This window comes from Halichoerus grypus, chromosome 2, assembly GCF_964656455.1.
Source record: "Halichoerus grypus chromosome 2, mHalGry1.hap1.1, whole genome shotgun sequence".
In the NCBI taxonomy this organism is placed as follows: domain Eukaryota; kingdom Metazoa; phylum Chordata; class Mammalia; order Carnivora; family Phocidae; genus Halichoerus; species Halichoerus grypus.
The window spans coordinates 180,126,666-180,151,337 of record NC_135713.1 but is presented as its reverse complement, the minus strand read 5'-3'; the positions used below and the strand labels follow the sequence as shown (position 1 = coordinate 180,151,337).

General features: G+C 37.6%; 1 protein-coding gene and 1 pseudogene across 3 annotated transcripts in view; one reads left to right on the top strand and one right to left on the bottom strand.

Annotated features, from left to right (window-relative positions):
- The window catches only part of STXBP4 (syntaxin binding protein 4), a 221,865-nt gene that overhangs the window by 19,949 nt on the left and 177,244 nt on the right, over positions 1–24,672 (top strand). For all 3 annotated transcript variants that reach the window (XM_078065070.1, XM_078065058.1, XM_078065066.1), the window contains exons 3-7: positions 4,016–4,148; positions 15,042–15,148; positions 15,575–15,794; positions 16,762–16,840; positions 23,536–23,630. In XM_078065070.1, the coding sequence (XP_077921196.1) occupies positions 4,016–4,148; positions 15,042–15,148; positions 15,575–15,794; positions 16,762–16,840; positions 23,536–23,630 (634 nt within the window). The remainder of the gene's footprint in view (positions 1–4,015; positions 4,149–15,041; positions 15,149–15,574; positions 15,795–16,761; positions 16,841–23,535; positions 23,631–24,672) is intronic.
- Positions 5,852–6,376, bottom strand: LOC118534584 (small ribosomal subunit protein eS24 pseudogene; annotated as a pseudogene).

The following is a 24,672-nucleotide window of genomic DNA, read 5'->3' as shown; positions in this document are numbered from 1 at the left end:
AATTTGATCTGATTTTTTCGAATATCTAAAATATTTTATGATCCCAGTATAAAAATAATGTAAGATTAAAATTTGCTGAGTAACAAACCACCCAAAATGCCTCCAGAAAACAAGCATTTATTCTTTCTCATGATTTGGTAGGTTGGCTAAGCAGTTCTTCTGGTATGTACCAGAAGTGTAGGATGGCCCCATTCACATGTTCTGGCACCTCATCTAGAAGGGCTGGTTGGCTGTCTCTTTGAACTTGATCTCATTCTCCAGGAGGCTAGCTCAGGCTCTTTCACATGATGGTGGAATGGTTCCCAAGAACACACCCAAGTGTTTTTCAAATATCTGTTTCCCTCACATTTGCTGGTGTACCATTGGTCTGAAGCAATCAGTTAGCCAAGTCCAAATTCAAAGGGTAGAGATATAGACTTTACATTTTAATGGAAGGAACAGTAAAGTCACATTCCAAAGGGCATGCAGACATGCAAACATGTAACACACATATAACAAGGTATATTCAGAGAAGTCGTTCTTGTCCTTCATTTATTCTGTGACCTCGTTCTTCCTATAGATAACCATTTTTATTTTTGGTTCCTTTTTTTTTTTTTTAAGATTTTATTTATTCATTTGAGACACAGAGATACAGAGAAAGAGAGAGAGAGCGTGAGCAGGGGGAGAGGCAGAGGGAGAGGGCAAAGCAGACTCCCTGCTGAGCCAGGAGCCGGATGTGGGGCTCGATCCCAGGACCCTGGGATCATTACCTGAGCCGAAGGCAGACGCTTAACCATCTGAGCCACCCAGGCGCCCCTGGTTCCTTTTCAATGCTTCTTTTGTATAAGCAAATACATATAAATATATATATATGTTATATATGTGCATATTAACAGTAAACAAATGCACACCAGCCCTTCAGCTCAGACTCACAGGTCTTCCCTGGAGAAGAGTATCAGGCCAGTTAAATTCAGGATGTCTTTCTCTGACACCTCCTGAGAGCACTGGGAAACTCCAGGCTCCAAGGGGCACAAGCCAGGCCCATCTGAGTGGTAGGCAAAGAACTCCATGCACAGAGCTCTATGCCCTGGTGCTGAACAGTTTGACATTCTGGGACAGCACAGAATTTTGTCCAACTACCTGAGGCAAAATCAAGCCCATGGGAAAGAATCATATGACTGAGGCAAGATGGCCCCAAATATCCTGGCTCCACCTCCTAGGTTCCACTTGCCAGCATATTCTTAACAAAAAGGTAGCATATTATATATAGTTTTTGATCTTGCCTTTTTTTTTTAAACTTAAATTATATCCTGGTGATCACATCAGTCTGTAAATGTCTACCTTGTACCTTGTTACAACTGTGTAAGATTCTATCCTGTGAATGTACCATAGTTTATTCAGCCAGTACCTTATTTTTTTTAATTTTTTTTAAGATTTTATTTATTTATTTGACAGAGAGAGTGAGAGAGCACAAGCAGGGGGAGTGGCAGAGGGAGAGGGAGAAGCAGGCTCCCCACTGAGCAGGGAGCCTGATGCGGGGCTCGATCCCAGAATCTTGGGATCATGACCTGAGCCGAAGGCAGACACTTAACTGACTGAGCCACCCAAGCGCCCTCAGCCAGTACCTTATTGATGGACATCCATTGTTTGCAAGTTTTGGAGATTACAACTTATGCCAAAATGAATAACCTAGTATGCAAGTCATTTTGTATTTTTTGCCAGAGTATCTTTGGGATGAATTCCTAGAAATGGTATTTCTGAGTCAGAAGGTAAATTTAGAGATTACCAAATTCTCTCTTTAGGAGTTACGCCATTTTGCATTCTCATCAACAGTGTACAAGAGTACCTCTTTTCCTGTAGCCTTGTCATCGGAGTATATGGTCAGTTTTAAATTTATGTTGATCTGATAGGTGAAAAACAATATCTCTGCCTAGTTTTAACTTGCAGTTCTCTAACTGTGATTAAAGTTGAGCAGCAGAACTATTGTTAATAGCTAAGAAAAGTAAATAATATAAATTCTTAAGGGGGTTTTAAAATAAGGTCCTAGCAAGTAAATGCTGTGTGAAATACAGATATTCTGTTGGTATTAGAAAAGGAGGGGGGGCCCCTGGGTGGCTCAGTCGTTAAGCGTCTGCCTTCAGCTCAGGTCATGATCCCAGGGTCCTAGGATCGAGCCCCACATCGGGCTTCTTGCTCAGCGGGGAGTCTGCTTCTCCCTCTCCCTCTGCCTGCCGCTTTGCCTACCTGTGCTCTCTCTCTCTCTGTCAAATAAAAAAAAAAAAAAAGAAAGAAAAGGAGGGATCCTTTACTGAAACAATAATACTTGGTGGAGATTATATGCTGTCCCCATTGAAGGAAACTCGCATTTAGAGGGTTTAAGAGGTTATGGGAGGTACCTAATGAGGTACCTTCATTCCCTCTCCCCTTCCACTCTCTTACTTCTAGGCTTCACTCCTTTATGCCCTTACAGCTTAATATTCCATCAAGAGTGGGCTGAGCTTCTGAAATCTGTAACAGTGAAACATTGTGGACCCAGTCCCGACTGCCTCTTTTCCTAGCTAATTGACTGTTGCCCTAGTAACCAGATAGGCCATCCAACACTAGAGCCTAATTCAGTACAATGCAACCTTGGAGGCTGTCCTATATAGAAAGCAAAATATTCAGAAGCAGGGAGGGGTTTTTTTTTATATTTTAATTCCTTTCATTCTATTTTTTTATGATTTAACTTTTGAATACACATTTTCTTAAAGATAGAGTTAGAATTTCCATAGCAGAACTAAGAAAGTTTTTTCTGAAAGCTATAATCATATGTAAGATATGAGGCAACTCTTTTTTTTTAAAGATTTTTTTTTTTTTTTTTTTTTTTGACAGAGAGACAGCTCAAGTAGGCAGAGCGGCAGGCAGAGGGAGAGGGAGAACCAGGCTCTCGCTGAGCAGGGAGCCTGACGCAGGGCTTGATCCCAGGACCGTGGGATCATGGCCTGAGCTGAAGGCAGCTGCTTAACTGACTGAGCCACCCAGGCGCCCCGAGGCAACTCTTTTTTAATAGCAGTTTCAGTTTTTTGATATGTTTGAAGATAGCTGAAAGTCCTATAATTCAAAAGTGGCCTTAATACAGCAACCAAGCAGATCTTACACCACATTTTGCCTCTGGAGTAAGACAAACTGGGTTTCCATTGCTGTTCTCCAGCTTCATAACCTTAGACCACCAAGTTAACCTTCCCAGATTTTGGTGATTTTAGAAAAATGAGGGTAATAATCTTAGGAGTTGTATAAATACTAAGTTGAATGGCATAATGTATATATATTGCTTAGCACAGTACCCAGTACATCACAGGAAAGCAGTCTAAGCCTTATTTCAAACTGTGTTCAAGCTCTCTCAAACCAGTAAAAGTCTCTCTAACTGGAGTGTTCAGAAACACAACTTGGGGTATATCTTTTGCAGAATTCTTTTCACAGTTCCTTCTTTTCTAATGGCATTGCTCTTACATCTGATGGAAATTATGGATGGAGCACATGCTTTCTATCAGAAAATACTCTTCCTAAATTAAAAAGATAAACTTTTCTTTTTGAGATTCGAGCAGAGGTCGTATTTATTTTGCTGTAAATGGCCGCAGACATGTCTTTTAAAAAGTCGCTTACCTAACTCACTAAAATCTTTAATTTTGGAATCCCTCAGTGTAGTCTAAAAGTCAGCTAAAGACACATCTCTTCAGTTACCTTTAATACTTCTTTACATTTATTTAAATCCTATGTTGGAAGGTATTTTTCTTTGTTCTGCTCCAAAGAAATAAACATTATTGCTGTGATTTCTTCTATGGTTTGATTGTTTTTATAAAAAAATAAATAAATAATAGAGGTAACAGAATCCATTTGATTGCTTTTCTATCACCATACTTTTCTAAATGTCGTTGCTAGTATATACTGAGTATTTCGGGTTATCTAGATCTAAGAATTTGATTTAGCAAGTAGTTTAAAGAGAAAGTAGGCACAGATCTCTAGGCTAACCTGTGAATGCTAATTTACTTTATCTTAGGGATCCTGCCTTTCAGATGATTACAGTTACCAAGGAAACAGGCCTTGGTCTGAAGATCCTAGGAGGAATTAACCGGAATGAGGGTCCCTTGGTATATATTCAGGAAATCATTCCTGGAGGAGACTGTTATAAGGTAAAAATGGAAAAAATAAAATAAAATAAAATAACACTTCACAAAAAAACCCAAACCACCAGTGGTGAGGTTTGTTTTCCTACTACATCACTAAATTTTTAGTATTAACTGAACGCCACTGTGACCATTTCTCAGTGAAAGATCCTACAAGAACTAGAAGATAGGCCTTTACCTTCAAGGAGCTTTAACCTAATAAATGAGTAGGAAATAAATAGAAAAAGAACAGATTTCAGACTCTTAACTAAAGGTCATATATATATATATTTTTTTTTGAAGGAAATGTTTTTTGTTTGTTTTTGTTTTTTAAATTCAAGAAAGAGCAGGGAGAGGGGCAGAGGGAGAGGGACAAGCAGACACTGCACTGAGCTCAGAGCCCAATGCAGGGCTCCATTTCAGGACGCTGAGATCATTACCTGAGCTCAAACCAAGCTTCAGACGCTCAACTGACTGAGCCACCCAGTGCCCCAAGGTTATATATTTGTGCTATTTAACTCTTATTCGAAACCTGGTGAGGGAAATTGTATTTGAAGACATGTTATCTCTCTACTGCTCTGAGAGTTTGGATTAAGTCGGATCATTTAAACTTGAACTACATTCATTTAGCCTCTCCTAAGTGCAAAACCAACAAGCAAACTCAGCATATAAAATCTGCTCATTTCTGAATTTGCAATAATTCTTGTTGAGTTTGTTAATTATATCACTCATTAGTTGCCCACGTGAGAAATTAGATTTAGAATTAAGACCAGAACTTTTTTTTTTTTTTTTTGTAGGGATTAGAAAGCCTTACTCTCCTCTTTGCTGTAAGAAATATGTAAATCATGATTTCTTTTTTGCTCTGGTTGTTAGGAAGCTCAGATCCAAATTTGAAGCACAATATCAGCAACTTAGTTAAGAAATTAGTTAACTATATTTGCATTTTCATTTCTCTTGAATTCCATTTGCCATTTCTGTTTTACTAATGTGATTCTATATGTCTGTTGTTGAAATTGCCTCCAGTCCTTTTTGGAGAGATATAGGATATAAAGAATTTAATAAAATATTGTATTAATGTCAAGCTATATAGCATGAGAAAGGATCATTTTATCATTGTTTGTTCATATTGTTGTTTTTCTCTTATTTGTTTTGGTTTAGTAAATAGTCTTGCCCTTACCCCCACCCTCATCCCAAACACTTGTTTAGCAAGCAGTTTATCTAGTCAACTGAATTTTTTTTCCTTGTTAAGAAAAAAAATAGCTTCACCAATAATTTGCAAAAATAATAGAAATGATTTCAATTGTTTCAAGTTTGTTGAGATAATAGAATACACTTACCATGTTGTAAGTATAATACAAAAATATAAATTTGTAGCTATTGAATTTAAATTATTAACCAAATAAAAGTATACTTAAATACTAAATTTGAACAAATTCAAACAAAAACTGGGTGGCTCGGTTGGTTAAGCCTCTGCCTTCAGCTCAGGTCATGATCCCAGGGTCCTGGGATCGAGCCCCGCATTGGGCTCCCTGCTCAGTGGGGAGCCTGCTTCTCCATCTCCCTCTATCTACTGCTCTGCCTACTTGAGCTCTCTCTGTCAAATAAATAAATAAAACTTTAAAAAAAAAAATGAAATTTGTCTTGTAAGAATTGAGATATTTAGGACTACTTTAGTTGAGGGATGTGTGTGTGTGAGTGTGTGTGTGTGTATGTTCACTATAGTCACGATATTTCTTTTTTTTTCACATTAACATTTTTAGTTTATTGATCCTCTCATGAAAAATCTGCACAACCACCACAGATAAAGCCACTGCAGCATCTTTACTCCTTCTGTTGTCCAATCTCCAGCTCACTTCTTTTTGCCAGCACCAACATTGGCTTTTGCAGTCCCCCTGACTTTCTTCATTCTGTTCTTGCGTTCTTTTCACTGTTTTCTTGATGTCTTTTTCTTCTCATACAGGCCATGTCTTGCAAGTCTGTGTTTGGGTTCATTTTTCTTTGCATAATCCAAGGAATCATAAATCCTGCCAAAGCCGGTTGTCTTGCCACCACCAAAATGGGTTCTGAATCCAAACACAAATATGACATCTGGTGTGGTCTTGTACATTTTGGCTAGTTTTTCCCGAATTTCTATCTTAGGTACTGTTGCCTTTCCGGGGTGAAGAACATCAATGACCATCTGTTTCCGCTGAAGTAGTCGGTTAGTCATGAACTTCCTGGTCCGGATAGTTACTGTGTCATTCATGATGGCGGCCAAGCTAGCCACGCTATTTCTTAAACCACACTTCATATAATGCAATAACAGATCATGGTATCTAACAAGTGATAAAAATTTCCTGTTACGATAAGCATCAGTTTGTGCTTTTTATTCCCATGAAAAATACTTGTAGTTAAACTAATAAATTGATAGCAAGGTGCTGAGTGACTCTTCATCTGTTATCAGCGGTAGCAGACTGAAAATTACAGTTAAATACTTTCTCTTGGTTTTTAGAATTTCATTGGAGGGGTATCAAAAAGCAGTCATTTAACGGACTCTATTCTGTATTTACCACTAGAGAGCAGCACAGAGTTGTTAATGTTCCTTGACAATATCTGGTCAAGTCCAAAGAAGAAACAGCTAAAACAGAGAAAGGTGAAGACAGAAGAATGAGTAGGCTTGCGATGCTTGCACTTATTTTTGTATACTTCCTCAAGATGGGGAGTTGCGTGCACATTTATTCTGCAAATGCAAAATTGATGCAATTTTATTTTTAAATGTTTTTATTAATAACAGTAGCATTTACTATGTTCTAAATACTGTTAGGCATGTTAATAAATTTCTAATCTGCACAAAATTTCTGCAATAGTAGATGTATTCATACAATAGGAAACATAGGCTCATAGATTATCCTTATTAAGTTGCTAAATTGAGCAACTTAATATTTTTTAAATGCATGTGAGTGTTTTCACTTGCTCTAATTTTATTTTAATATGATATTGTTTCAGAGCTAATAGTATAAGCAGTCCCCAAGCATATAGATGGATTATATAACATTTATATTCCCAAACTTCACATGTTAAGGGGGCTGTTGGAACTCAGAAGGAATCATCTTTAGTTAATCATGGTTAGCTGCCTGAGCCCCCACCACCACTTCCTTGCACATACGTTAATGTTTTCAAATGGCAAAAAAAAAAAAATATACACACACACACACACACAGAGTACTGGTTCAGTGACCAAAACACCATGGTTTTTTGAAAAACATATTCAGAGTTAAAACTTGGGGCATCTTGACACGTTTTTTCCAGTTGAAATAGAAGGAAAGATTCTCCCAGCGCTAAGTGTTAGAGGCAGCTTATAGGATGAGAACAAATATGCTAGGTACTGAGTTAAGGAACTATGAGAACTCCAAAGCCCTTTTCACCCCACCAGCCAGTCCCATATCAGTCTGAAGTCCTCAGTGTTCAGTCTTAGACCTTTCTCTGGCTGAGACAGTCCTTTGAGCTTTAGACCCACATATCCAATTGCTTGGTCAGCATTTCCATTTGGATCTCCTTAAGGCATCTCAAACTCACTATATCTGAGGCAAGATTCATGATAGTCACACCACACCCTCATCTGCCCATCTCTTCCCAAACAGAGCTTCTTCCTCTGTTCCCAGTCTTGGTGAACGACACCTTCCAGTTGCATAAAGTCAGAAAACCTGAAAGCATCCTAACTACTTCTCTCCTTTAATACCTATACCCAGTTTATTAGCATGTGCTGTTGCCTTTTTTACTCTCTATCTCTTGAACCCATCAGCCTCCTTGATCTCCACCACCATCACAGTTTATCAGACCTCATGATAGTTTTTCCTGCTCTTATGCACCACACGTTTCCCCTCCCCCTCCCCCAGCCTATCATACTAATACTCATTTGCCTGCAAGGCTCTGTATAATGTGACTTCTTCCCTGTATTTCTCTGACTTTCCATCTTTAGGCTTCCAGAATGGTATTCATTTCAGTTCCCGGAAGCTTTCTCATGTGCTGTTCTCTCTGACTAGAAACACACCCACGCCCGCCATTACCATTACTTCCAAGTACCTATTCAAAGACTAATTCCTAAGGAATGTGTTCTCTGTGCCCTCCAGTTTATTTTATGTTGGTTTTTTTTTTTAAGATTTTATTTGAGGAAAAGAGGACAAGCAGGTGGGGAGGGGCAGAAGGAGAGGGAGAAGCAGACTCCCCCTGAGCAGGGAGCCTGATGTGGGGCTCGATCCCAGGACCCTGAGATCATGACGTGAGCTGAAGACAGATGCTTAACCGACTGAGCCACCCAGGCGCCTCTGTGCCCTCCAGTTTAGTCCAGATCTTTTTTCCTATATGTGCTCCTAGATCCTGTTCCTTTCCTTTGTATCACCTATCTCAGTTTGTAAACATACATCTATATCCGTGATTGTTTTATCAACTGTCTGAACCACAAGACAGTATGTTGCCTAAGTGTAAGGATTCTATCTGATTTTATTCACAATAATATCCTTCGTCCCCAGTGTGATGCCTGGACATAACTAATTGCTCAGTTAATATTTATGAATGAATGATCCCTTAGGCATTCTGTCATGTTTCTGAGAGTTACTAATCTGCCTCTTTGCTATTCCACTGCCATCATCTGGCTCACACCAAGCACCTCTCTTCCCTGGCCCTTTGTGTCAGATACTGGACACGAAATGTCTTTGAAGTTTCCAACATTCCTGTTTGTTTCTTTGTTTTTCTGCTAATAGTGTAAAGAAAGCAGGCAGTAATCAAAAGCTTTTCCTCAAACCTGATAACTACATTTCATATTTCATTTAACTGATCCTAAGACATATATTAAAGCACACACGTATAAGCTCTATGGGATGATTCTTACAGTCAATTTCATTGGGTAATTGGCAGCATTTTCTTATTTTAGCGCTACATAAAAAAATGGTGTATCTTACAAGCAGTGTCACTTTAAATTTGATAAATTAAGGACTTTTTTTTTTTTTTGATCAAACCCTATAGGTGAAGACAATGATCACGCAGATATAAATACTCATGGTTAGTCATTGTTCACAAAGGATTGAAGTAGGACATATTTATCTTTCAGAGGAAGTCTGTTTTCAGAATATGCTGAGCATATCCCTGGAACTGGGACCAAGGCCTCTGGATGGCACAGTGTAAAGAAACCGGTCCCATTGATGGAAGCTAAAGGGGTAGCAGACAAGAGGGTTCACTTTACAAGTCACTCTCTTTTCTCCTTTGCCATTATTACTTCTGTCAGAGGCCACCTTAATTTCCTCAGACTGTTTCCTGGCCCTGATTAATTGATTGTGGACTTACTCTGTACCTGGCACTATGAAAAGGACATGGTTCTGGCCAACTGAAATAATCAGTGCTGCTAGTTTGGAAGTTGCTGGATTAATGTGCTCTAATGGGAGAGAAAAAGATACGTAAACAGATAGGGACAGTACAAAGTAAGTGTAATAACAGAGGTAAGTAAAAGTGCTTTTGGAGCAGAAAGAAAGGAACAATTAAGTAATTCCAGGCAGTGGGGCAAACTTACCGCAGAGAAAATGTTTGCATATGGCTGTGAAGTTTAAGTGCGAGTTTATCGGAGAAGTGGCGGGGTTGGTGGTGGCATTCTAGACAGGAATTAGGATGTGTAAAAGCATTAGGGTTCCAAAGATCATGGCTGCTTTGAAGAACATTTTCTGAGACTAGAATGAAGAATATATGTGTTGAGGAGGGAAGGTGAAGAGTGAGGCTGAAAAAAGTTGGTTGCAGCTAGCTTGTTGTGCTGGGTTTGGGAAGTTAAGGAGTTTCAACTTTTCTTACCCCTGGGCAGCCATTAAAGGGTTTTGTTTTTGTTTTTGTTTTGTTGTTGTTGTTTGAGAGAAGGGAATTAGGGGAAAAGGGAGAGAAAATCTTAAGCAGGCTCCATACCCAGCGCGGAGTCCTGAGATCATGACCTGAGCCGAATCAAGAGTTGGACACTTAACCAACTGAGCCACCCAAGCATCCCTAAAGGTTCTTAATTTGAGGAGTAACAGGATTAAATTTGCTATCAATGTGAAAATTACAGCAGGCATGGAATTTTGATTCAACTCACTTTTATTTAACACCTACAGTTTTAGAATTTGTAGAATTTATGTATGTCATTTAATTACTAATAGCAACCTTGTGTGACAGGTATTTATCTCCACTTTACAGCTAAGAAAATGAAGTCTCATAGAGATTAAGCAACTTGTCTAAATTCACATTAATAATTGGCAGGCAATAGAAGAAGTTGACAGTTTCTGAAAGTGTGGGAGAGGAACCAGGAGTCTTGCAGGAGCGTTCCTTAATATTTAGGACTAACGAGTTAGTTAAATCAGAGTCAGGCCGTGTAGGTGGTATGGTAATATGGTAATATGTTATTTAGAAAACTATATAATGGTCATCATAAATGAACAGCGCTGGTAGTTTTCAACAGAAGCGTTTAAATGGTCAGGTGTATGTTATCACTTTCAACGTCTTTGTAAATGTCAACGGGAAGAAAAGCAGATTCTGAAGGTGAGCACGTGAAAGTGTACAGTTGTTCCTTAACTGCCATATCTGAACCCAGACAGTGTGGAAGAGGCCTTGGCATGTCCCCAAAGCTAGTATCTTCACATATACATTCATCCAACTGGGGCAGGACTCACTGGCTTGAATGCCTGACTCAAAGAAATACCTTTGAGTTTGCAGGTTCTGACTTTTAAACAGGTTCAGAAATTCACATGATCAGCTAAGATCTTGTTCTAGGGGGCAAAGAAAAAAAAAACACCACTATAAATACTTTTTAGAAAGAAAAAAATATATAAACACCAGAATTCACCGTCAGAAGGCATTATTCTTCCTCTCTTCTCTGACTTTGTCCTGCTGGAAAATGCTCCTTCAATTTGTTGGGTTTTTTTTCCCCTACGATTTTATTAATTTATTTGAGAGAGAGTGCGCACGCAAGAGAGACAGAGCATGAGCAGTTGGGAGGGGCAGAGGGAGAGGGAGAAGCAGAGTCCCCACCGAGCAGGGAGCCTGACACCTGGGATCATGACCTGAGCCGAAGGCAGACGCTTAACTGACTGAGCCACCCAGGCGTCCTGAAAATGCTCCTTCAGTGCATCAGTGTGCTTTAATATAAGATACGCTATATTGTGTTCACGAGAGCTTTTCCCTCTGTGTTGCTAATACTGTACGGTATGAGAGGAGGAGTGGGAAATAATAGGTCTGCCGAAACCCTATTGCCTACCTCTGTTTTCTGTAGCTTTTTTCTCTGCAACCCTCACGGCTGGCTGTGGTCTGTATGAGACGCATGGACACAGGAGCTTCCTCAAATAGTTTTGAATGTAGTTCTGTGTTTCTCGTGGATGAGATTATGTGCCTCCCCCAGCCCCTTTCCCCTCCCTCTATCTGTTGATGAACATCTAGCTAGCAAGTTGTAGGGCTCAAGTTTGTATTTAGGTGTGTCTGGCTGCCAGACCCCGTGCTCTTTCCCCTTCTGTCCACTACCTCTGAAGGCTCCTGCCCAGTTGAAAGAATTGTCATCTGACAATATTTACTGTTATTACCATCGGCCACCCCGATTCTAAAAAATCCTTTCTTTCCTTGTTAGTGTCCTTTATATGCTTTGCTCCAGTGAAACAGGGCTTTCTTCATTTTCTCCATTTTTCCCCTAAATTGTTGCCAGGCTTTGTGATACAAGTCAGTACTAGTATAGCCATTAAATTTCAGCTGTAATCTACCTTACTAAGCTGATCCAGTAAGGAACTATTTTGTAGATTCCAAATGGCCTAGAGCTGGATTTAGTAATGACATTTATTTAATTTTTCTTATTTATTAATTTACTTATTTTATTATTTTTTATTTTTTTATTTTTTAAAAGATTTTATTTATTTGACAGAGAGAGACACAGCAAGAGAGGGAACATAAGCAGTGGGAGTGGGAGAGGGAGAAGCAGGTCTCCCGCGGAGCAGGGAGCCCGACACGGGGCTCGATCCCAGGACCCTGGGATCATGACCTGAGCCGAAGGCAGACGCTTAATGAGTGAGCCACCCAGGCGCCCCTAATTTACTTATTTTAAAATTACATTAAAAATTTCTCCATTTGTACCTTACTTCCAGTACCTGTTTTGGAATATAGAATCAAAACATAATTCAGCTAGTTAATTTCCGGGCAGATGTTATGAGCTCTTTTTATTTTGGGAGATGGAGAATTTCTTTTCTATTTTATTTTATTTTATTTATTTTTTTAAGTAGGCTCCATGCCCAATATAGGGATTGAACTCACGACCCTGAGATCAAGAGTTGCATGCTCTATCGACTGAGCCAACCAGGTGCCCCTCTTCTTTTTAATAATGTGATACTTGACACATGTAAATGAAGCATAATAATAGAATGAACACCTATGAATCTGCTTAGAGTTCACCACTTGACTTAAAAAGTAGAAAGTCTTCAGTGCTACTGAGGCATTCCTGATCACATTCCCTACATTCCCCACCCTTCCTCCTGTAAATAAGCACCCTGCGATTTTGTTCATTCTCCCAATTATTAACCTTATCTTTTTGCCTGTGGCAAAAAGTTTGTTTCTCTTGTTTGTTGCCATTTCATCTTAACTTTGAGTAGATAACTGTCCTGAAACTAAAATTTTCACGTATTAAATTGTAAGCTAATGTATGTGAGTGTCTAAGTATGTCTGGGTAGAGTTGATTTAAATGCACATGTAACCAAACTCTGTAATAAGGTATGGGCCCAGCCATACAGAACCGTGTTCACAAAATTTTACAAAATCAGCTCTTTCATGTTACTGAACATGTAGGATCCATATGGTGGATACTCTCTCCATACTGCTTAGTCTTTTCCAGCATGACTATTGTGTTTTACTCCTCATACATTAATCAGTGGAAGGGGAAAAAAAATCACTTGTGAATATAGCCACTGTGTTATGTTCTCTGACTTTGCTAGTTATATTTATAAAATATAAATTTCCAAATTTTATGTATTTTTTAAAATCAAATTTCCTTTTTCAGTTTAATTTTTAAAATAATGTTTGTAATTTAGAAGGGTCATAGAGTCATTATGCATTTAGATGATAGTGTCTTTTACATAGTATTTGAAATAACATGTTTCCATAAAGTTTTTTTGATATTTTATGTTTATTTATTTATCTTCCTGTGTACTCAGTTTTCAATGTAAGAGATAGCAGTGTCTTTTTATTTTTTTATATTATATTTGTTTTATATTATATATGTTTTATATTATATATATTATATTTGTTTATATTATGATTTGTTTATTTGAGAGAGAGGGACCAGGGGGAAGGGCAAAGGGAGAGGGAGTCTTAAGCACACTCCACACTGAGTGTGGAGCCAAATGTGGGGCTCGGTCTCATGACCCCAAGATCACGACCTGAGCCAAAACCAAGAGTGGGATGCTTAACTGACTGTGCCGCCCAAGTGTCCCTCAATAGTTATTTTTGTTTTTTAAAAAGACACTTAGTGGGCGCCTGGGTGGCACAGTCAGTCAAGTTTCTGACTCTTGTTTTCCGCCCAGGTCATGATCTCAGGGTCATGGGATCCAGCCCTGTTGGGCTCCCGCTCAGCGTGAAATCTTCTTGAGATTCTTTTCCCCTCTGCTCTTCCCCCGCCCCTCACACTCTCCTTCTAAAATAAATAAATAAATAATCTTAAAAAATTGGTTTAAAAAAAAAAACTGTTATTTAGTTGTAAAGTAACCATAAATCACCATTATTGTGTGTAATTAAGTTCAGATCAAAGATCAGTTATCCAAGGGATATATCTTAGATATCACTTTGAAGAAAGATATTTCCTTGAATTTGTGGAACTTACTTAAATGCCATTAGGGTGAAAATCCAGCTTTTTAACCATTATAAGCTTCTTCCCCAGTTACATAAATACTGCTTTCTGTCTTTGTGTAAATGATAATTGAGACAAGTCTTAGGAACTGAAAATGAAGAGCGCTCATTCTTCTTTTCCTGTTTGAATTGAGAAAAAAAGACAGGTGAAGACTGGGAAACTTGCCTAACAGATGCATTAAATCTTGTAATCAGTAGGCTCCGTCTGATCCAGTTAGGCTGGTGACAGCCAGAGCCAGGTCTTAGCAGACAGTGTGAGGAAGCTGGTTGTAAGTGGTCATCTTTAGCAGGACTTGACCAAAGATGTATGTACAACCAGCTAGGCCTGCCTCACGGGCAGTACAGCAGATCCAGTAAAGAGCTGAAATATGGGTAGAATCAATCTAATTAAGATCTTTGACTGAATTTTTAAAAGCCTTACTGTGGAATCAACCTTACCAGTTTTGTGGGATGAGAGATGCAGGAATGCTTAGAAACTAAAGTGAATGAGCCTTATTTTCTGAAATATTCTGGACTTACTTGATTTACTTTATCACAGAGTCAGAGCTGTATCTGTCTCATAGTACCAATCTTTTTTTAAGGTTTTATTTATTTGAGAGAGAGCGCAAGCACGAGAGGGCAGAGAGAGAGGGACAAGCAGACTTCCCACCGAGCAGGGAGCCCGTCATGGGGCTCAATCCCAGAACCATGGGATCATGACCTGAGCCAAAGGCCGATGCTTAACCGACTGAGCCACCCAGGCGCCCCAGTACCAAGCTTTTAAAATGGGTCTTTTCCTGCTGTACTGGGCTGTGTCTTCAGGATTCCTTAGTGTGCAAATTGAGCTCGCATATACACGAACTGTTCCATTTCATTCATGCATGTAAGCAAACCAGCTTTAGTCAAAACTTTTTGCTATTGAGGTTTTTTGTCCAGCATTTTCTTTTTACGCCTTCTTTAAGAGACTGTTCACTAAAATTTTTCTTTGGTTTAGTTGCATCAATTAGTTGTTGTTGTTTTTTTTTTAAACACCATCATTATTAGTTTCTTTATATATATTACTACTTTTGTTAGGATGGACGTTTGAAGCCAGGAGATCAACTTGTCTCAATAAACAAGGAATCTATGATTGGTGTATCCTTTGAAGAAGCGAAAAGCATAATTACCAGAGCCAAGTTGAGGTAACTTATCCTATCCATAAGATAGAATGAGTTAATTACCATGTCTTCTCAAAAACAGTAATTTAAGAGATTTAAATACTTTAGATCCTAAAAGAAATATGTATTTTTTATTTTTTACTTATTTATTCATTTATTTAGTTTTAGGGGGAGCATGCATGTGAGCTGGGGTGGGGGAGGGCAGAGGGAGAGGAAGAGAGAGAATCTCAAGCAGACTCCCCGCTGAGCAGCAGAACCCAACATGGGGCTCGATCTCACAACCCTGAGATTGTGACCTGAGCTGAAATAAAGAGTCAGACGCTTAACCAACTAAGCCACCCAGACACCCCCTAAAATAAGTATATTTTAATAATATTTGAAACATTATCTTAAAATTTAGTTGTACTGTATCCACACTATGTCCATAAAGTGATTTCTTTTTAATGCTAGGTCAGAATCTGCTTGGGAGATAGCGTTCATAAGACAAAAATCTGATGGCAGTCATCCAGAAAATCCATCTTGTACCTCTCTTTTACAAGCTTCTGGAGAATATGGACCTCAAGTCTCGACATTTAGCCTTCTTCCTTCTCCCCCTGAAATACTAATTCCAAAGACATCATCCACTCCCCAAACTACAGACACCATTTTATCTTCTTTTAGGATAAATCAGGTAATCTTACACTTCTCTGTATACTTATGCAGTCCATAAATCCCCTGTTTTTATGTTTGTTATATACAATAGAATTATAATTTTGGTAGTGCAGTTTTTTAACAGATTGGTAATTCCTTGAAAGTTCTTTTTTTTCTGTGTAATATTTTTATACTGTGCTATCAGTAATACAGTTTTTCAAGTCAGTGTGTCTTTTGTCCAGAAAATCATGATCAGGAATGGCCTCACGGAGATATGCCTCGTTGTCACTCAAAACTGTGTTAGGAATGTCATATTTATTTTCAGAAAGTCTCTGATATGGTTTAATGTATTCTTATTTCTGTTTCCTGTTTGACTGAAGACAGGCAGTCTTCCTTTTGTTCCTTTTTTTCCTGCACAGTAAGGCTGATCCTGATTACCCGGTATAGGTGGATATGGTTCCCTCACATGTGCATAGATCACCCCAGTAGACTCACACAGAGGGGGGAGTTTCTACATCAGAATCGACAGTTGATTGCTAATTGCTACAGTGCCCTAACAAATCAAAGTTATAAAATAGAGCATATACTCTTAAAGTCTATGTTAGCTATGAAACAAAATAGGAGCTCAGGTAGGCTTTCAGTCAATGGAATAAAATTCGTCAAAGGCAATTTCAGTTTCAGGGACCTGCTAATAAGATACAGAGTGTAAGATTTTCTGTCAGCCCCTTATACTTTTTTTATTTGGGGTTATAATACGTTTTCAAAGATAAGGTTCATGGCCTTATATTTTATTGTCCTTGGACATGGTAGAGCTGAAAGCAGTTGTTACCTTTAATTCTGAAATGCTTTGTTTAGAGGTAAATATACCAAAATTTTAGAGATCTCTGATTTTTTGGACCGCTGCTTTAATCTCTTAAACCATTCTTTTTATGTTAACGTGAGCTTCTAGTCTGGTCTTTGACCTACTTTAGAAAATGACATTTTATTTTCTTCCTTTTCTTTCATAGATAAAAACTGGATACAAGAAAACAGAACAGACTCCAGTCACTTCTTTGGAAAACAGCCCTACGGATATGTCTAATACAGGTAAATGCACATTTAATTCCTCTTTTTTTTTTTTTTTTTTTTTTAATTTAAATTTTTTATTATTATGTTAATCCCCATACATTACATCATTAGTTTTAGATATAGTGTTCCATGATTCATTGTTTGTGCATAACACCCAGTGCTCCATGCAGAACGTGCCCTCCTCAATACCCATCACCAGGCTAACCCATCCTCCCAACCCCCTCCCCTCTAGAACCCTCAGTTTGTTTTTCAGAGTCCATCGTCTCTCATGGTTCTTCTCCCCCTCCGATTTCCCCCCCTTCATTCTTCCCCTCCTGCTACATTCTTCTTCTTCTTTTTTTCTTTCTTAACATATATTGCATTATTTGTTTCAGAGGTACAGATCTGAGATTCAACAGTCTTGCACAATTCACAGCGTTTACCAGCACACATACCCTCCCCAGTGACCATCACCCAGTCACCCCATCCCTCCCACCCCACCCCCCACTCCAGCAACCCTCAGTTTGTTTCCTGAGATTAAGAATTCCTCATATCAGTGAGGTCATATGATACATGTCTTTCTCTGTTTGACTTATTTCGCTCAGCATAATACCCTCCAGTTCCATCCACGTCGTTGCAAATGGCAAGATCTCATTCCTTTTGATGGCTGCATAATATTCCATTGTATATATATACCACATCTTCTTTATCCATTCATCTGTTGATGGACGTCTTGGCTCTTTCCACAGTTTGGCTATTGTGGACATTGCTGCTATAAACATCGGGGTGCACGTAGCCTTTCGGGTCCCTACTTTTGTATCTTTGGGGTAAATACCCAGTAGTGCAATTGCTGGATCGTATGGTAGCTCTATTTTCAACTTTTTGAGGAACCTCCATACTGTTTTCCAGAGTGGCTGCACCAGCTTGCATTCCCACCAACAGTGTAGGAGGGTTCCCCTTTCTCCGCATCCCCGCCAACATCTGTCATTTCCTGACTTGTTAATTTTAGCCATTCTGACTGGTGTGAGGTGGTATCTCATTGAGGTTTTGATTTGGATTTCCCTGATGCTGAGCGATATTGAACACTTTTTCATGTGTCTGTTGGCCACATTTAATTCCTCTTTACTGTTATTTCTTTCAATTACTCTTTCTCAATGAGGAGTACATAATGTGATTTAATAGACTTTAAAGAAGGATGCATTATGCCTTTTTTCCTTCAATGGATAAAAGAGTAAAATGAATGTATTGTGCAATGGTCCCTGTTAGATTATGTCTTTTATTAGAAAGTTTCCTGAACAAAGCGTTGAAATTTTAATACGCATTATCATAACGGTGTCTATGAAGCTGTAATAATCAATGAACTGTTGAAATCAAATAATGTAAACTCTTCTTTAAATCAAGATTAGGTTGCCTTTTCCTTTTAGGGAAATACCGGTGAGGTTTATTAAATGCACCTTTCAGAGAAATTATAGATGGGAGCATAACTTAAGAAAAGAAATATGTTTTTTTTTAAGAAGAGATTGTATAGATGTTAATTTAAAAGAAAATCAGTATTATGAATTGAATAGTATTAGTTATAAATACCATGAAATGATTTGCTAACTTTTTAAAACAATAAAGTATTAATTGTGTCACCCATAAAAAAATAATTTTTATCAAACTGTGAAGCATCTATTAGTGGCTCCAATATCAAGAAAAAGCTTTCCCTTTAAATTATCTCCAAAAATTAAGCACAACAACCATCAAAAACCAATGCAAATAGAAAAGTTAATTACATATGTCTAAAAATTATAATACAAATTTTTACCTGTATATTTTAATTTTCAATAGCATTAATCTAGATCAGAATTGCATAATAAGGACAGATTAGCATAAATTACATAGTATCTCAGTCCATTTGGGCTGCTATAACAAAACACCACAGACTGGGTAGCTTATAAACAAAAGACATGTATTTCTAACAGTTCTGGTCGCTGGAAATCCAGGATCATGGTGCTAGCATGGTCCCGGTGAGAGCCTTCTTCAGGTTGCAGATTTCCCATCCTGTCTTCACATGGAGACCTGTGGGGTCTCTTCAATCAGAACACTAATCCCATTCAGGAGAGCTCCACCCTCATGACCTCAGCTCCTCCTAAAAGCCTCATCTCCGAATACCATTATCTTGGGGGTTAGGATTTCGACATCTGTATTTGGGGAGGACACATTCAGACCACAGCACACAGGTACCACACTTAACAGGAATTTATAGTGGATTCCATAATAGTTTCCTCTAATAGTTTGGAGCAGTATTTACCAGTGGGTTGGTAGCAATCTCTAGTCATAAATTATATGCCCTTTTACTTAGTGGGATTCCTTGACTCTTAGAAACTTTATTAGTATTATCCTCTTTATGTATTTAATTTCCATTCTCTTGATGTATTGTTTTTATGTTAAACTGTGAACACACGTGAAGAAGAAAAAATACATAAATGAAAGAAGCAAACAATAGTGAGGATACATTTATGTAATATGTTTTTAATTTTGAAAGTAATTGGACTGCTCATTGCCTCTCTTAGCCTTTTATTAATTCAGGAAGCACTTACTAAGCATGTCATGTACATAGAAAACATAGTTTAGTAGGAATTATGAAGGAATTAGGATATTTTCCATGAGATTCTTAATAGTCTATGGTGAAATAAAACATCAGGTTAAGAAAAAAAAACCTTCATTATTCAGATTAGAAAACATATGTATGTGTTTATTTTATTGAATAACTACAGTTTGCGGTGTTCTTTGTTAACTAGAGCAGAGTGTGGGTGGTTTCTGTACTCGAAGGAACATACTATCTTGTCACAGATAGTGTGAAGACGTGAACAAAGTGGATAAGGGAAGAAGTGGCCTGAGTGTGGTGTAGTGAGGGCACAGGCTCTGAATGCAAATGTAGAGGTTCATTTCTTTGCTTCCAACTTATTAGCCGTGTAACCTTGAAATAGTTGCCTCATGGGTCTTTATGCATATTAAATGAGATCATGTATATCAAGCACTTAGCATTGTAATTGGTACATAGCATAAGCTCAGTAAATTTTGTTATTATTATTAATGTTACAGAACCCACTGACTAGGGTGTAGCTCAAATAATACTTCAGGGGATGTTTTTAGAGCAGAAACAAAAGCTCCCATCCTTTAATTCAATTTTGCATCCTCCCCTCACCCCCCAAATTAGTACATAGTAAAGAATTTGTCACAACCTGCAGAAATTTCTTAGCAAAAATCAGACGTCATCCAGATCTTGAAAGAAGTGGTAAACATCAATTGACGGATGAAGGAGATCTTCCTAAGTGAAGGAAGTACCATGAGCAAAAGCACAGAACAAAGGATGAGCTAGATGTCAGGTGACCCTAGGCAGCAGATCTGATTAGAGTAAAGAGATCCCAGAATAATGAATAAAATGAGGTAAATTCACATCAGTGACTAAAAGAAACAGTGCTGTATTTTGTAATAGAAACATGATTTAATGAAAATATATTTGAGTGAGCTGTATGAAAAGTAAATATTAAAATACAATTAAAATAGAACATTTTTCTAGAGCAGAATTAGCATTGAGTCAGTCCTATTTTTTTATTTTCAAGTGTAAGTGTAGTAGGCCAGATATTTCTGGGGGCGGGGGGGTAGAAACAAAATCAACTCTAAATTATCTCTAGGTAACTTATATACCTTACGGTTTTTCTGTTATAAGCACTTAATTATAGATTGTTCCTAAATTAGACCCTTAACTGCCACATCTAAACTCCTTTAGCTAGTTGGTTTTTATTCAAAAAATGTAAACAAGTTTTAATATTAACCTCAATAAAAATAAACTGAAATGAAGCAAATCTACCTGTGTTCCCATCTCAAAATTATTCCAAAGTGTAAAACTTGTTAGAATTTTAAAAATCCATATAATACTTGAATATGTTTTTAAAAACTATTATATAAATTTCTTATTTCAGAACTCAGGGTCGTTTACTATTGCTATAAGCTAACACATGAGCTTGTAAATGAGCTAAAAGCATGCTAAAGACATTCCTAAAAAAAAATAAGAATTATTGCATGAAGAAATATTATCATTACTTTAACTTTACCAGAACACAAACTGTAATCCTCCCACACTAAGGTTTTATAACTGAAACAAAAGAGTGATGGGGGGAAAATATCCATGGAGGGTTCATGGTATAAAATGGTTTTGATCCAGCCCTCTTAAAACATTCCCTTTCTTCCCCTAAAAAGAGGAATAGAAGAGAAGATCCAAGAGAATAATAAGCTATCCTTTGAAAACCCTCACTCCCCAGAGAGAAGCAAATCAAGAGCTGGAGGCCAGAATTGAGAGATGTCGCCAGCAAATGGGGAAAGCTGCCTGTCTATGAGCAGCTTTTCAGGTCAAGCTACTCTGAATTACCAAAGCATGCCGGATTTATGCACAAATCCTCCTAAGGTTTTGGCTCAAAGGTGTAGGTTTAGGGGAAGGTTGGCTGAAAGAAAGTGAGATTTTGTTAAGCCATGATTGCATATTGTTAAATGGGGGGGTTAGTGTAAATTTACATTAAATCTCCTGTTTAAATATGTCTCTTTGTTAATATTGACAATATTCTAGGGGTGCATGGGTGGCTCAGTCAGTTAAGCATGCGACTCTCAATCTCAGCTCAGGTCTTTATCTCAGGGTCGCCCCGTGTTGGGCTCCACACTGGGCATGGAGCCTACTTAAACACAAACAATATTCTATAGTGTTCATAGTAGTTTTCTATGATTCTTTATTTTACCTTTACAATTCCTGTGAGGTACACTATTTTATTCTAACTACTTTACAGATGAGAAAACATGATGAAAGATACCGACAACATTTAGGAATAATGGCTTTGGGAGTCACAAGAGACTAGAATCCTGACATGGTCACTTACTAGCTATGTAATCATAGGCTAGTTTCTTTACCTTTTTGGGCCTTGATCTCTCCATCTTTGGGATGGGAATAATAACACCTATGTCATTATGGCTATAGTAAAGCTTAATGAGCTTATGTATATGAAGTACTTAGTGCATTGCCTGGCTAAAAGTAAGCGTAAATAAGAGCTGATCTGCTGTTATTTCCACTGTTACACATAGCAAATTTTTATGCTTAGGTGTAGGAATACATAAGTGAGAATGCATGTCTCAGTGTGTGTGGATGCTCTGTGTGTGTCCCTGTCCCTCCCTGTCCCTCCCATCCTCTAGCCCTTCCACATACTTACACTTGAATTGAGTAATTCACTCCCGGGAGTAGGATTATTGGTCTGAAATCATGATTAGGCTAGCTTGGGTACACCTAGTAGTGCTCTCATTCCTTAATTGCAGGTCAGGCACCAAGCTGAAGGTCACTGACAGGCCTCACAAATCCAAACATTAAAAATGAAAAATAAAGTTTGACTTCCCTGCTCTTTGGTCTTCTATACCACTCTACTCCATGCTGATCTTTTGTGCCACACTGTAGGTTTGGCACAGAATTTCTCTTAAGAGAAAAAAAGAAAAATATATATATATATACATATATATATACACTGTTTTTTGTCTCATGGCTAACAATTAGGTATCATGATGACAAAAGAGACTTTGATGCTTTTATCAGAATTGTAAAAATTCTATTATACTAAAATCACTCTTTTCCAAGGTTTGATTCCATTTGAAGCTAAAAGTCAGTAACCATTTTTTTTTATGATCTTGACACCTATAAGCTATATTCAAGATTTTACATAGAATGTTAAGGATGTGTTAAAGGTTTAGAGGAAGACTATTTATTTTCATATGCGCTTCTTATGTTCTTAAGAAAGAGAATGCAAATCATTTTGTACTTAGAGACAGATGCTCTGAGAAATTAAAAAAAAATTAAAACACTGCATAAAGATGTGACATTTCAAAAAGTTTTTTCTCTTCCTCTTGTTTCTATGTAGAACTAGTAAAATACCATTTAGAAGTGTATTTAGAATAGTGACAATTTATATACAAGGATTGACATGAATTACAGGAATTTGTTTTACAAACTTTGGCATATTAAAACAAATAATTTTTCAAGGTCTAATCCCTTGTGGCATCTGGTCTCTTATTCATGCAACAAGGACAAAGGCTCATCTAAATAATCAGTGTAGATTAAGAAGGTGTTGGGATGGGTGAGAGGTGTATGAAACTCAACTCTTGGAAGTCCATCTATGCTCCTTGAAATATAACCTTAATGTAAAGTAAGAAATGGGATTTTGGGTTCCAGAAGTTCCTAGTCTGTATCATACTTTATGCGCAAACTTGAAACAATTTGTGTTTATGAGTTTTTCCATAGTACCTTCAGAACTCACGTAACAAAACCACTTTTGCCAAAGACATATCACAGTCCTTTTGCATTCCTAACATGATTTTACTTACTTTGGAAGAAAAAAGACTTCACTTTACAATTAGTAAGGCATCGTGATGATGGGGTAGTGGTAGGATGTATGTTTGTCTTTTAAATTAATATTTCCATGGGATTTAATGCATAATTGGCCATTCTTTTTATATTATATCTTTTAGTGCTCAAGTGAAGCTGATTTATATGATACATTTTAGATTTAAAGAAAAAAAATCATGAAAACAAAAGTGAAAACTGCCAACTGATTAGCCAGAATTATATTTGAACAGCAGGAGCCCAGAACACATCCTGTCAAATGAAAAGTTCTATTCCAATTAAACTTCCAATTAACGTGCACCCTGTTGTCTCTTAGATATTGCCCCTGCATGGACTGATAATTATGGACCACAAGGAAAGAAGATTTCCCTAAATCCCTCTGTTCGCCTTAAGGCAGAGAAACTGGAAATGGTAAATACTTTAAATTTCCATTTTTCTTCTATAAAACAACAGTAAGGAAGTGTTCTCATTCTTTGAGAGGATAAAGGAAGGACTGGAGCCATTACTTTCTTGAAGAATTACTTATTTGCAATTAAATGAATGGCAGTTTGAGTTTTAATTATTTATGTTTGAGTTGAGCAGTCAACTCACTAGTACAAAATAGAAAAACCGTCTGGAACCTAAATTGACACCAAATTAATCAGTTTCCTCCTGTGTAAGAATAAAAACAAATGTGATGTTTTATAATGTAAATCAAAGGAAACAGGGAATGAATTATGACCAAATATGTGGAATAGCAGTAAGTGCAAGGAGGTAATACTCCCATTATTCAACTTTTTAAAAAGCACAGGGAAACTAAATCCTAAAGAACAAAATAGTCATATGCTCACTAAATATAAAGAAGATGGTAGCAATGTACTAAGAGGCACCAAAAATTAGTTCTGGGGAGAGTGAAGTATTGAGAGCTTCTGTATGTAGAAGAAACATAAGGTTATTAAAAAGGAAGAATTAAAAGTAGAAAGCGTTTTAGAGCTTTTCCTACCAGGTGACCTGGGAGCTCACAGCAAAAATGTGCTATGTCTTTTTTTAAATATAAAAATGGATATAGTACTGTATTCCACAGCCTCTACTTTCCAGTCAGTTTTCATGGATAATGATTTTTTTACATTTTAGGGACAGTTGAAAATGCACAATAAATACACATTGCATTTATTCCCATATTCATACATTTGCATGCATGGTCCTATACCAAATACTTTTTCCAGAGTCAACTTGAATCTGACCCAGTGTTCACATCCTTACTCAGTTCCAATCCCTGTGTCCACATTTTGCTAACTGTTATAGTTTGGGCCAATAGTGCCTTATTTTGCACATCTGCGGCACTTAACATCATTTTGTGGTGCTGCACAGTCTTTTGTGTATTTTGCTTTGACAACAAGATAAAGTTTCTTCACGACAATATCTAGTACACCTACCACTATTTAAACACCTGGTTTGTGCTCGTTAAACTTTG